Source organism: Anguilla rostrata, chromosome 13 (genome assembly GCF_018555375.3).
Source record: "Anguilla rostrata isolate EN2019 chromosome 13, ASM1855537v3, whole genome shotgun sequence".
Classification (NCBI taxonomy): Eukaryota; Metazoa; Chordata; class Actinopteri; order Anguilliformes; family Anguillidae; genus Anguilla; species Anguilla rostrata.
In genome coordinates, this window is record NC_057945.1 from 37,599,827 (window position 1) to 37,612,851 (window position 13,025).

At 49.1% G+C, this 13,025-nt stretch overlaps 1 protein-coding gene across 1 annotated transcript in view; it reads right to left on the reverse strand.

Annotated features, from left to right (window-relative positions):
- LOC135237378 (plexin-A2-like) overlaps positions 1-13,025 on the reverse strand; it is a 79,979-nt gene that overhangs the window by 30,567 nt on the left and 36,387 nt on the right. Inside the window, 6 exon segments of the mRNA XM_064304493.1 lie at positions 115-229; positions 1,816-1,912; positions 2,136-2,289; positions 4,708-4,831; positions 6,666-6,766; positions 11,761-11,895. Coding sequence (XP_064160563.1) covers positions 115-229; positions 1,816-1,912; positions 2,136-2,289; positions 4,708-4,831; positions 6,666-6,766; positions 11,761-11,895 — 726 coding nt within the window.

Here is a 13,025-nt window from a genome sequence, read left to right on the forward strand (position 1 = left end):
GGATGCTAGGCTGCCTGCATAAGCTCTACAGCAGCATGCTGTGCTCAGAACCACACGCGTTTGTTATGGGGGGGCGGGGGTGGGGGGGGGGGGGGGTCGTCCGCGGCGACGTACCTTGGACGCGTTGACGCGGCCCTCCAGGAAGGAGCAGCTGCTGGGGTCGTGGGTGCAGACGTGGCGGTACTTGCACCAGTGACAGTGAAAAGCGCTGTTCACACAGGACAGACACCTGGGCGGGCGAGAGGCGGCAGACAGAAAGACAGCCAGACAGACAGACAGACAGACAGACAGACAGCCAGAGAGACGTTCTGGATCATCTGGGCTTGAGGCAGTCAGCAGATACACAGATTACAGTCTTTATAAGCATCCATTTACACAGCTGGATATGTAATGACAGTTACTTTAGGTTAAGTACCTTGCTGATGGGGTGTAATGGCAGTGCCCCCAGCTGGGAATAAAACCTGCAGCCTCAGAGTCACAACTTCCTCAACGATTATGCTACAGCACATTACATTGCTACCCCATTCCCAGTTTCGCTCAGAGATACTGAAACCGACTTCACGATCGTACGAGCGGAACTGGGTTCGGTCACGCGCTGTTGGGTTTCAGTTGCCATGTGACAGGACAGGTATTTTTTTCATGACCGTTTCTCATTATTTTCGTCTGGTAGAGAGCAGCACCCCGTGAATTGGGGGCTTTGATCAGGCTTCCGACACCACCAGCTGTCCCACTTTAATGCTGGAGAACACTCTCGGACTGTCTTATTCGCAGAGATCTCTTATTATATCTCTTATTCAATCTTATAGCTAACATAAATCATCATCACCATCAACTTTGTCATCAAAATAACATTAAGGAATATTACACCACTGCTTATCCTTATCACATCAGCATTTCCCCCTAGTGTTTCACCAACGTGTCCATGGCGACGATGTCACCTGACCCGATCATCTGTCGGGTCTGATTTTACCTGGATTGGGAAGACGATGCTCTGTGACAGCTAATGCAGGGATGCTAATAGCCCTCTAAATGGGTTTCGAGTCATTCCCAATCTCGCTAGAGGTGGGCAACGAGGGCCATATCCGTTTCTGGTTTCCATGCCAACCACTGGCCTTAATTACTTAATTAGCCCTAACGTTTATGCCATGTGACATTTCAGCTACGTTTCTTGATAAGCGCGTGAATGATGACCTTTAAGTGGCCCCAAAATGAAACGTTTCACTGTGATGTCATCTGCGAGCGAGCCAGTCTCGGTGTATACAGCTAATTGGCAAGGGTGACTGGTGGAAAGAAAAACCTGCAAAAGCACTGGCCATCCAGGACCGAAATAGCCCACCCCTGTACTGAGAGCAGATTACTGTTCAACAGTCTTCTACGCAAACTACTAACCTGTTTCTGGTATAACTAGGATTACTAAAAATTACTATGCAGTAGGAATGCGATTCACATGGCTTATTACTGGCAATCCCACTGTGATAAGCACCATACTGATTATATTGTATTCCTCGATCAGACTGGTCTGAGTTGATGGAGGTTGGTGCACTCACAGGTGTCTGATTAAGGGGAGTGGGGATTTGGGGGGTGGAGGTTGGTGCACTCACAGGTGTCTGATTAAAGGGAGTGGGGGTTTGGGGGTGGAGGTTGGTGCACTCACAGGTGTCTGATTAAGGGGAGTGGGGATTTTGGGGGTGGAGGTTGGTGCACTCACAGGTGTCTGATTAAGGGGAGTGGGGATTTTGGGGGTGGAGGTTGGTGCACTCACAGGTGTCTGATTAAAGGGAGTGGGGGTTTGGGGGTGGAGGTTAGCGCACTCACAGTTGGTGGACGCTGCAGTTGTAGAACTTGACCTCTGTGCTGGCCAGCATCTGGCCCGTCTCCACAGAGTTCAGCTTCAGCTCAACACTGAACCAGTCTGGAAAATAAAAGCACAGATGAACCTATTCCAGTCATTTTAATGCAATATTTTATAATAGCAATTCCCAGCAGCTCACTCCCATGCTGTAGATACAATAATCACATTAATCAATAACCATTAATCGACTCCCACAGCTTCCCACCGCAAGCCTTTTGCAGTGAATTATAAGATGAATTCTGAGCCACTGGCTGAGCATTTCCGCGTGCTTTTTTGGGGTCACCTCGGCCAGCGGGGATGAGGGGCACCTCCTTGGGGGGCGGAGACACGCAGGTGATCTGGGTTCCCCTGACCTGCGCCTCGACCTCCATCAGGTCCCCAAAAGAGCAGGTGACCCCCGCGGAGAGGTCGGGGACGTTGCCGACGGTGACCAGGAGCTGCGGGGGGATCGGCGAGAGTGAGCGAGAGACGGACGGATTAGAGAGGAGTCCTGCTCCTTTAAATGGAGGTGACATCACAGCTCAGCATGCCCTGCAGTTCCCTGCCTACCGCAATATGGAACAAAAAAAGAAAATTAAATATTTGCACACCATTATTCTCTGAGGGACACGTCAAGTTCAATTTACGAAAGCGGCTAACGGCGGACATCTTGCCGCTAATTACCTTCCAAACCTGCGCTCTCTCTCTCTCTCTCTCTCTCTCAGCTCTGATGGAACACAGTGACCGACAGATGGATTATGGGGGTTCTGCTCTGTACTGTGAGTGGCACTACGGCTCATAAACCCCTACAAAATACTGATCTGAAAGGGATGGAGTTTCTCAACTCCTCGTGAGCTACATTTTTTTTAAAAACCAAAAAATAGGAGAGAGTGAAAACTAACAAAATACGAGCTGCTAAGCGCTCTCCCCGTAGTCAAGTCCGTGGATTAGCTTCTACCCAAGTCACTTAAATATGGGGGGGGGGGAAAAACTGAAATTTACATTTACGTGCCACCACTGTCAGAATGACGTGTCGGGTTCGATTCACAAGACAGGCTAACGGCGGCAGCTTTGTCGCTAATTACCGCCCCAAAGTCGCGCTCTCTCTCTCTCTCTCTCTCTCGGTTCTGACGGAACATACAAAAAAACAAAATAAAACCAAACTAAAAAAGGAATTGTTTATGGAGAAGACGAAAAGGAAGAAAAATCTTCAAGGGTGCCTGTGTGAAAGCTGGTGATCAAAGGCACAGCTGTTGGAATATAACCTTCAGCGCTGAAAATCGGTTGCTCGGGGTTCAGTACAAGCCACACATTTAATATTAAATCAGATTCAACCTATTAAACTGTCAATCACGCTTGGCATTTAGCTCTTACCCACAGCGACTCTCATAAGTGCATAAATACAGGTTTAGGAAAAAATAAATAAACTAAATGATTTTCAATTGCGCTTTAAATACAAACATCCAGACAGAGACACATTAAAATTCAGTTTTAATGGCTTTAAATTGATAAAAATGCACATTTTGACATAAGAAACTTCTGTTTCTATGGAGCGGGAATGTTTCTATTCTCTAAAACACCTTTAAATAAATAACATGCATGGTTTCTGTCCAGCTGAGGGGTGAACTCTGGGTAATTACTACCATGCCACTCATTCAACACTTTTCTTTACTTTTTCTCGTGGATCGGACTTTTTCAAACACCAGGGATTGATAACGTGAGAGCGCTCTATAAAAGCTTCATTTCACTACAGACATCAGACAAGCCTGCAATATCGGAAAGAAATATACACTCATCTCCCTTAAAAGGGCTTTGATATTCACGTCGCCCACACCACGTGACCTTGGACACCTTTGAATGTCACACTAATTAGTGTTCTTGTTCAATCTTCCACAAATACAAGTACGAACGCCCCGGGGGACAAGCTCGTATGACCTCATGCTCTGAGTCACTCACACACACGCGGACACGCACCGCGACCGTCGTCGCCGTTCCCGTCCGAAAAAGGTCCTGTCCGGTTTTTTTATGACAAGTCCGCACACGGACGCTGAGCGTGTTTTATTAAAAATTAACGACAAAAAAAGGTTATGGTTATCTTTATTACCCCGCGCCACCATATCGCAATCACCCGTCCCTGCAGTACATGAGCCCCTGTCTCCTGCGCGGGACTGTTGCCATGGCGACGCCGTGGCGACACCATGGCGATGGCTTTCAGTTATAATGAGATATGAAAAGGAGACAGGTGACCCTGTTGTTTGTTACATTAGCCTGTCCCCCTGGCTCTACCCAAAGCTAGCCTGCGTGAGTCACACACTGCTAAACATCAAAGCCAGAGGGGGCAGCTACAGTAATAACAATAACAATAACAATTATAATAAGAAGAAGAGGAAGAACAAGAATAAGAAGGAGAAGGAGGAGAAGAAAGAGAAGGAGAAGAAGAATCTCATTTATAAAACTTCTTTCTAAAAATTATTTAAAGTGAGCCCTAAAAAAAATATATATATATATATATATATATGAAATAAAATGATAGATGGATGAAATACACTTCAATAATAGCGCTGTGAGGAAAAGGCTTGGCTCAAAGTACTGGTCTCTGTTCAGCTTTGAAAGTGTCAGTGTTTCTGGAATTCTGAATGTAAAGGGAGAGAGTTCCAGAATTTGGTTAGTGGGCTGTGGCAGAGAGGAGGGGGTAGGGTGGGACAGGGCAGGGTGGGATGGGGCGGGACGGGTCCGGGCAAGGTGGGTCGGGGCAGGGCAGGGTGGGCTGGGGTGGGGCGGCGTGGGGCGAGGCGGGGCAGGGCAGGGCGGCGTGGCAGAGACAGGGGCGGGGGAAGCACAGGGGGGGCAGGGCCGGCAGAGAGGCGCAGGCTCACCGGAATGCTGGGATGGGAAACGGCCACGCTGTTGGGGAACACGCTCATCCTCACACACTGGCCCACGGCGACGGCGAAACGGAAGGGCTCCTCAGCTCGAGCGCAGAGCTCCCTCCTGCAGCACCTGGGAGAGGGAAGAGCAGGCTGATAAACACTGCAGCACTGCCTCTATCTATTTATCTATCGATCTATCTGTATATCTATCTGTGTCTATCTATCTATCTCTCCGTCTGTCTCTCCCTCTCTGTCTCTCTCTCTCACCCTCGCTCTCTCCCGCTCTCTCTCTCATCTTCTGTCTCTCCCTCTCTGTCTCTCTCTCTCCCTCTCTCTGTCTCTCCCTCCCTTGCTCTGATGTGATGCGCTGCACTGAGTATTGAAGTGCAGGGCTGCCAGTGACCTTTGACCTCTTGCGTAAAAGACAATCAGATCCCTTCACAGTGTGAATCGAGAGTGCGCAGATCCTCCAGAGCTAGCAGCGAGCTCTCCCCGTAAAGCACCACCAAACTGCTGTCTCCTCAGGAAAATGTCCCATTTAACAGCAGCGCAGACCATCTCAGACGGAACACAAGCAGGGAGACTCCCTGGCCCAAGGGTTAGATTACTGTTGGCCAGCGTGATTTCACTCCCGCAGCGTGAATGAGGTTCGCTTAAAACGGCGCGTTCCACTCGACAGGAGTCGAGCCGGCGGCCTTGTGTTCCGCCGAGCTCGTGGCCTCCACGAGCCCTTCTCGTCTTCCTCCTCCTCCTCCTCCTCCCTTCTCCCCTCTCCCTTCTGCACGCGCTCAGCGCTGTCCCGGCCAGCTGGCAGTTAAAAGAGCACGGCAACATCCTGGCACTCCCGGGCGCGAAGGAGAGGAGACGGCGCCGCTCGCTCGCTAAGCGACGCGTCGGGTTCCGTTCACAAGACGGGCTAACGGGCCGCGGCGCCGCTAACCGCCTCCCCAAAACCTGCGCTGCCCCAGCTCTGCCGGTGGCACATAAAAGAAAAATAAAAACGAAAAAAAAAAAAATTGTTTATTGGAGATGAGAGGGGAAAAAAAAGTAAAATATTCAAGGGTGTCTGAGCCGGTGATCAAAGGCAAGGCTGCAGCAATATAACCTCCAGCGGTGAACGCAGAACGCTCAGCGCGCGGCATCAGCCACATATTTTAAATTAAACCGGACTCAGCTGACAAACTGCCAATCACACTTAGAGAGCGTTCCACCCTGGCCCGGTTCCGCAGAGTTCAGGAAGTGATTGCTTCACATCAGTCACCTGCCAATCACACCGTAATGCTCGTGAAAACAGGCCAGAGCGGAGGTCGCAGCCAATTCCACAGACACGGTTCTGGCAAAAACAGGCCTCGGGGCCATCGTTATGTTCATTAATGAGTTAACAGGAGCCGATAGCAATCCTGGCAGGTGTGTTGTTGGCTCTGTGTTCTCGTAAACTCCCCAGAGTTGTCGCGTGAGTGTTGTGTGCGCCTGTGTGTGTAACCGTTGAGGGAATACCGTGTGCGTGAGTGTGTGAGTAAGCTCAAGGAGCAGCGGGTCTCCAAGGACAATGGCAATCCACATTTAATTAATTCAGTTTTAATTACAGGAACACAAAAAGCTGTGAAACGCCCCCTCGGGTAAATGAGGTTCAGGTGCCAGGTGTTCCTAAACAGACAATTCAGGTGGGAGGAGAACAACACCATAGAATATACACCTATTAGCACAAGGTTAGGGTAAATGATCAGGGTTAATCAGGTGTGACATAACGTGATCACCTGACCAGAGTGCTCCACCCTGATTGGCAGAGCAGAGGGAGGTGCTTCAGCACCATGGACAGCGCCCACTCTGTTCGAACAGCACCGTGCCATTTGGGCAGCGCTATTCTCGTTAGACTGCAAACTCATGGGCGCTATTGGTTGTGTGGTACCTGCAGGCGGGGCGGGGCGGGGCGGGGCGGGGCGGGGCGGGGCGGGGGGACTCACCTGTTGTGCAGGACACACCAGCCGCAGTGGGGGTCGCCCGAGGTCAGACACTCCCTGCAGGTGCCGTACTGCTCACAGGACGCGATGGGGACGCGCGCAACCTGCAGAAACGCAGCAACACGCAGGTCAGAGCTCACCTGTGCACAGGTCTGGATAAAGACATAAAAACAGAGAAATACACACACATGCACATTCACGCACGCACACACAAACGCATACACACACGCACGCTCACACACACACACACACACACTCACACACATGCACATTCACGCACGCACACACAAACGCATACACACACGCACATACACATACACACACACGCACGCACATTCACGCACGCACACACAAACACATACACACACGCACATGCACACGCACATACACATACACACACACACACACGCACATACACACGCACAATCACACACACACACACACTCACAAACACACACACACACACAAACGAATGTACACACACATTCATACGCACACAAACCACGCTCACATACACACACACTCACACACATACCCACACGCTCACAAATGTATACACACACATGTAGACACATTCACACACACACACGCAGACACACACGCTCACACACACACACACAAATGTACACACACACACACACGCACACAAACATACTCAAACATACTCATGCACAATATCCTGGAGAGTCCGTATCTGACACCAGCACGGCACACAGAGTTGGAGCGTGGCAGTTTGCCGTCTAATAGCCACAGCGGCTGCCTTCCCTCACCACCCTGAAACCCAGACCCACCTGTCAGATCTCTGACACGCCTTTTGTGAAACAGACTCGCAAATAACTATCAATTACAGCCGTAACTACAGCAACGCCGCTTTTCTCATTCAGACTGGAGAGCCGTATGACTCCTTTGTATGACAAAACACACACAAAGAGCGTGTGATATAATGCAGTGACAGACTGGCAGCTGTAATCACAGGTCATGCCAGGGGACATATTCATTTCAACCCCTATTATAATGTTGCCCAGCATTTCATTAAATCTTTTATTTAAAATTTTTTTATTCTGGGTTCTGAATTCCAGCAATGCTGTCCCAGGTATATTTACCTTTGTCAATGCTTGCACACTACCCCCCCCCCCCCCCCACCCCAGCAACTCAGAACTTAACTTTTCCATTTTTATTTCCAAGCATAAAACTGACATCATGCATCAAAGATAATTTATATGGACCAGGTTCTAATTATTTGCATTTGTCAGGTGTAGAGTCTGACTGCAAATCAGGATTTCCTCTTCTTTGAAGTTTTTTTTTTTTTAGTGGGTAAAGTTTTGGGCAATGAAAGTCCAAGAGACAGGAAGTTAAGATGAGGGATGAAGAGACACAGGTATCGTTCACTGACAGTAACATAAAGTCACCTGAATACCTGCAGCAAAGTGCACACCTTTTTTGACCCTTTATTTGCACATACACATGTAACACATTATGATGGACACACATTTAAATGGAACAGATATCGTAGAAAGAAAGATAACATGCGTAACAGATGAGTTCAATGCCTGTTCCGTTAAAATTCAAGCTTTCCACCCTCTTCAGTAGAACTGGCTTGTAGTTCAAGTTCATTTCATCGGGTTTCTGCGGCTCAGACAACCGTCTCTCACAGTTCATGTTGTGGACAATTAAATGGGGCTTAAAGAGCATGCGACATCATCAGCGTGACAGAGACCTGACCTCGGCCAGTTTCCATTACGTGCTCACAAAGGCAATGGGGCCAGGAAAACCGGAGAGCCACAATGGCGGACATTAAAGCCTTTCTGCCTGGTATTCACTGAGCAGACCGTCCGCCCCCCCCACCCCTCCCCTCAGTGCCAGCCTCCCAGAATGCAATTCTCCCAGAATGCAATTCTCCTTGATTTCCTCATCTTGCCGGAGGACACCGCAGACTAGACGCCAGACAGTGCCATCCCTTTCAGTGAGTCTAGCAGGAGCTGAAGAAGTAGAGCAGAGATTCACAGAGCTTTCTGGAAGGGGAAGGGCTAGAATTAAGCAAATATTAATGAGGCTTTGGCCTCCTGAGAACAGCCACCCCCTTCCCTCCCTCCCTCCCTCCCTCTCCCTTTCTTATGCACTGCCAGTGGCCTGGTCAACTGAACATGGCTGCAGAACTTTTTCCTATTTGGGTCAGGGATTTGGGAGCCACTAATCAAAGTTTCACGGGGACACGAAAAAGTCACTGAACTGGGACAGACGGACTGTGGGGGGGGGGCTTTGATTAATGCTCAGCTTTCAACAAGTGAAGCAATGACACTATGCTTGTTCTGGACATGTTCTACAGAGAATGAGTGGCTGTGTAAGTGCTATGCCTGAATCGTGTGTGAGCACTGTGTATAGGTGGCATGTGGGGACCATGCTTTGTGAGGACTGTGTGTAAGCGCAGTTGTGTATATACTGTGTGTAAGTGAGGACCATGCTTGAATTTTGTGCTAGGATTGTGTGTAAGTGCTGTGTGAATGTTGTGTGCGTGTGTAACTGAATATTGTGTGCAGTGTGTTATTGTGTGAGTGTGTGAGTGTGTGTGTGTGTGTGTGTGTGTGTTTGTGTGAGTGAAAACTGTATAAGGGAAAGACAGTGCAGTAGGACTGTTGAGTGAGAGTCAGACCCAGGCGTAGTTTATTCTGCTTGAACAACGAAATGTGAAAATCTGTGAAAAGCAGAAGCAGGTGTTCTTAAACACACTACACAGGGGGGAGGAAAGTTGCCATGTTGGGACCCCCCACTGCAGAGTCTGTAAGGAGCATAGCTAGGTGCTTATTGCCTGTTGTGCGCATCTGCGATGCCGCACCAGGGACGACGCCTAAAAACCTCACAGCGCATTTTAAGAGCAGCCTGAAACTAAAGATTCTGTGAAGAGCAGAAATGCACAATGAGGCAGGGGAGTGATTTGAATTAGTCAGGATCTGCAGAAACACACAGACGTACACATATAGGCTGCACACACACACACATATATGCAGTAACACGCGTGTGCGTGCACACACAGACTTACGCACGATAACACACATATACACACGCACACACGTGCAAACACACATGCAGGAACACACAAACACACACACTCACACTCACACAATAACTCACACACAGGCTGCACACGCACATGTATGCAGTAACAGATGTGTGCATACGCACACAGACATATGCAAAATAACACACACATTCGCACAAACACACATGCAGGAACACACACACACACTCTCACACAGGCTGCACACGCACATATATGCATTAACAGATGTGCGCATACGCACACAGACATATGCAAAATAACACACACATTCGCACAAACACACATACAGTAACACACACACACACACACACACCCTCAGAACATCCTCATACAGCTCTGTAATTCAGCACGTTCACGTACTATAGGTAAGAAAAAAAAAACCCCGAAACAATCCCTTTTGTGTCTGGAACGGCTGCGTTCTCTTTATCTCATTACACACGCACAGACATTTTAAGCACCCCGTACGTGCAGAACCATCCGAAAGAAGAACACATCTGCTGACTGCAGCATGCTGCTCCCGTCGCCGAGCTGAGAAACCGCTCGGCGAGAAAAAGACGATAAAAGGTGCTGCGGTGGGAAGTGAATGATGCGGGACTACCGCTCGCCGTTCGCTGATATAAAACCCCCCGTACAGGCGCGGCAGGGTGATATACACCACGCCGGCTCGGCTTGCTGCTCCGCTCTCTTCTCTCTCTCGCAGAGGGCGAAAGCACCATCTAGAGGCTGTGCGTCTCAGGTGTGATGACTGACAGAACGGGGCACAAAATTTCGAAATCTCTCAGGGGGAAAAAAAAAAAAAAAGACTACGTTACCCATCAACCCCGCACAACTGTCACTCGAGATGACAGTTGCAGATTCAAACAAGAAATTGTTCACATTACGCTGCGTTAAATTTAATTCATTTATCAGGGGCTCTTCTCCAGAGTGACTCACAGATGCAATTGGACATCAGAGCACCTACTGGAGTTATGAGGGATGGCAGCCAATGAACAGTCAGGAACATTCCCGAAGCTGAGAGAGAGAATATGTAAATGGACTGCATTTATATAGCGCTTTTATCCAAAGCGCTTTACAATTGATGCCTCTCATTCGCCAGAGCAGTTAGGGGTTAGGTGTCTTGCTCAAGGACACTTCGACACGCCCAGAGCGGGGTTTGAACCGGCAACCCTCCGGCTGCCAGACAATCGGTCTTACCTCCTGAGCTATGTCGCCCCTGCAGAATATGTGCACTGCAACACCACTTTAAGCACCGGTGTAGGTAGCAGTGCCAGCCTACAACCCTGACATAAGTGTAAATACATACAGTAACAAAAAAAATCGCTGAAGAAACCCAGAATAGCAAGTGGGCGGGGGCTGGATGAGAGCCAATTAGAAGCCTGAAGAGGCAGGGCTTTATTCAAGAGTCAGAAGGAGGCCTGTGACTGGCGTCACATAATTTTATCCCCTTCCGACCTGAGGGCAGAAGAGACGGGCGTCATGCTCGGGAAGAGTGGCCGTGCTGAGATGGGACAGCCAGCCGCCCTGAGGTCGTGGGACAGAGTGACCCGTTTGGCATGTAGGGGCTGAGAATTGTTGGACGGTACGGTTGAGCCGAAATGCGTACCTGGCTCACAGGTAAACCTAACATGCACTCCCCCAGCATGGGGGAACAACTCTGCAGCAGTAATCCGCTGCACCCCTGGCTGACCTTATCCTGCCTGGACAAAGCTAATTGTGTTCAGCTGCTAGACATTCTGGGATATAGTGGCTAGAATGCTCAGACTGAACTGACTGTACATGTGTGCGTGTGTTGTGTTATGATGTGCTGTGGCGTATATGATAGTGGGTGTGTGTGTGTGTGTGTTGTATGAGAGTGTGTCGGCGGTCTAGACTGTGAATCTGGTGTGTAGCGTGTGTGTTGTGTGTGTGTGTTTGTGTGTGCTTCTGTGTGTGTGTGTGTGTGTGTGTGTGTGTGTATGAGATATGTGCGTGTGTGTGTGCGTGCGCGCGCGCGTGCGTGTGTGTGTGTATGCGTATGTACGCTTGTACCAGAGCGCTCACCTCTCTCTCGGACATGACGTAGATAAAGTTGTAGTCCAGGGAGAAGGCCATGTCGCGCAGGACCGGACTGCCGTCGCTGAAGACCGACAGAGTCTCGTACAGCACCCCGCCCTGAGGGGCGCCGTCCACTCGGATCTACGGGGAGGACCGCCGAAAAAACACAGAGAGTCAGAGTGCATGCTGGGATACCACAGGTCCTCCAGCGTAAGCAGATGGTATGCTCCCAGCTTCTTTCAATCCTCTCTTTTTTCCCTGACTCTACGGGTTTTGTGTGCTGCACTGCGGTTTATGAATATTCATACCAGAAGCGCTGTTATAACACCCCTCTATAAATATTCATAGGACTCGGGATTACAAAGATGGCGTTGGACGCTGAAAACCCTCTGGAATACCAGGAATATCGTTTCCTAGGCGATATTCCCCATTCCATAGGCGCTGTTGTAATTACACCCCCTACTGGTCTCATGATGTAATATCTTAGTCATGGGCTTGATACCCTAAAGGTGGACAGTTCTGGTTCTGGGTGGGTCACTGATGTTGATCAAGGTACTCAAGCCACAGCACATAATGGGCTCCTGTTTTGGGTGTTATTTCATTTACTTCCAGACACAAGGACACAGTGTCATTGATGTGAAGTAGCACCTCCCCAAATTTAAGCTACTTGAGTGCAAATAGCTGCCCCTAGTGGAGAATTTTCCGCCTGCTAAATGTGAGTGAATAAGCGAGTGAGTGAGTGAGTGAGTGAGGTTCTTCACATCTAAAGAAGGGTTTATAAGAAAACTTGATTTTATCTGACCATGGTAAACAGCAATTCCATAGTTAATTAATCTGACATAGTAGAAATCAAACGGGCTCTGGCACATGCAGTCAAAAGCTACGCACAGTCAACAGAGCAGGCCCCGCCCCTAAGCACAGTGATTTTGACAGTGATTTCCGTTGATGACAGACAGCGTGATCATAACAGAGACGGAGATGCCGTCAGATCCAGCTGCTGAATGTGGACTCGGTACGGAACAGTCATTTTGAAAATATCAGAGAATAACAGGCCATCAATCCAGGGGAACGTGCACATCTCTGCATGTAAGTCAGCCGGCCCAGACTCAGCCCAACTCCGCAACAGACCATTGTTTGAGGTGTCTCCATGCTTATCACTCACAATCAAAAGCTGGGAAAACAATGAAAGATTTCGCAAATCAGAGAAAGAAAACGCTTCAGACAAAAAAAGAACAATCAGCAAATCTTTGAGGGCTGGAAGACGGCAGCAC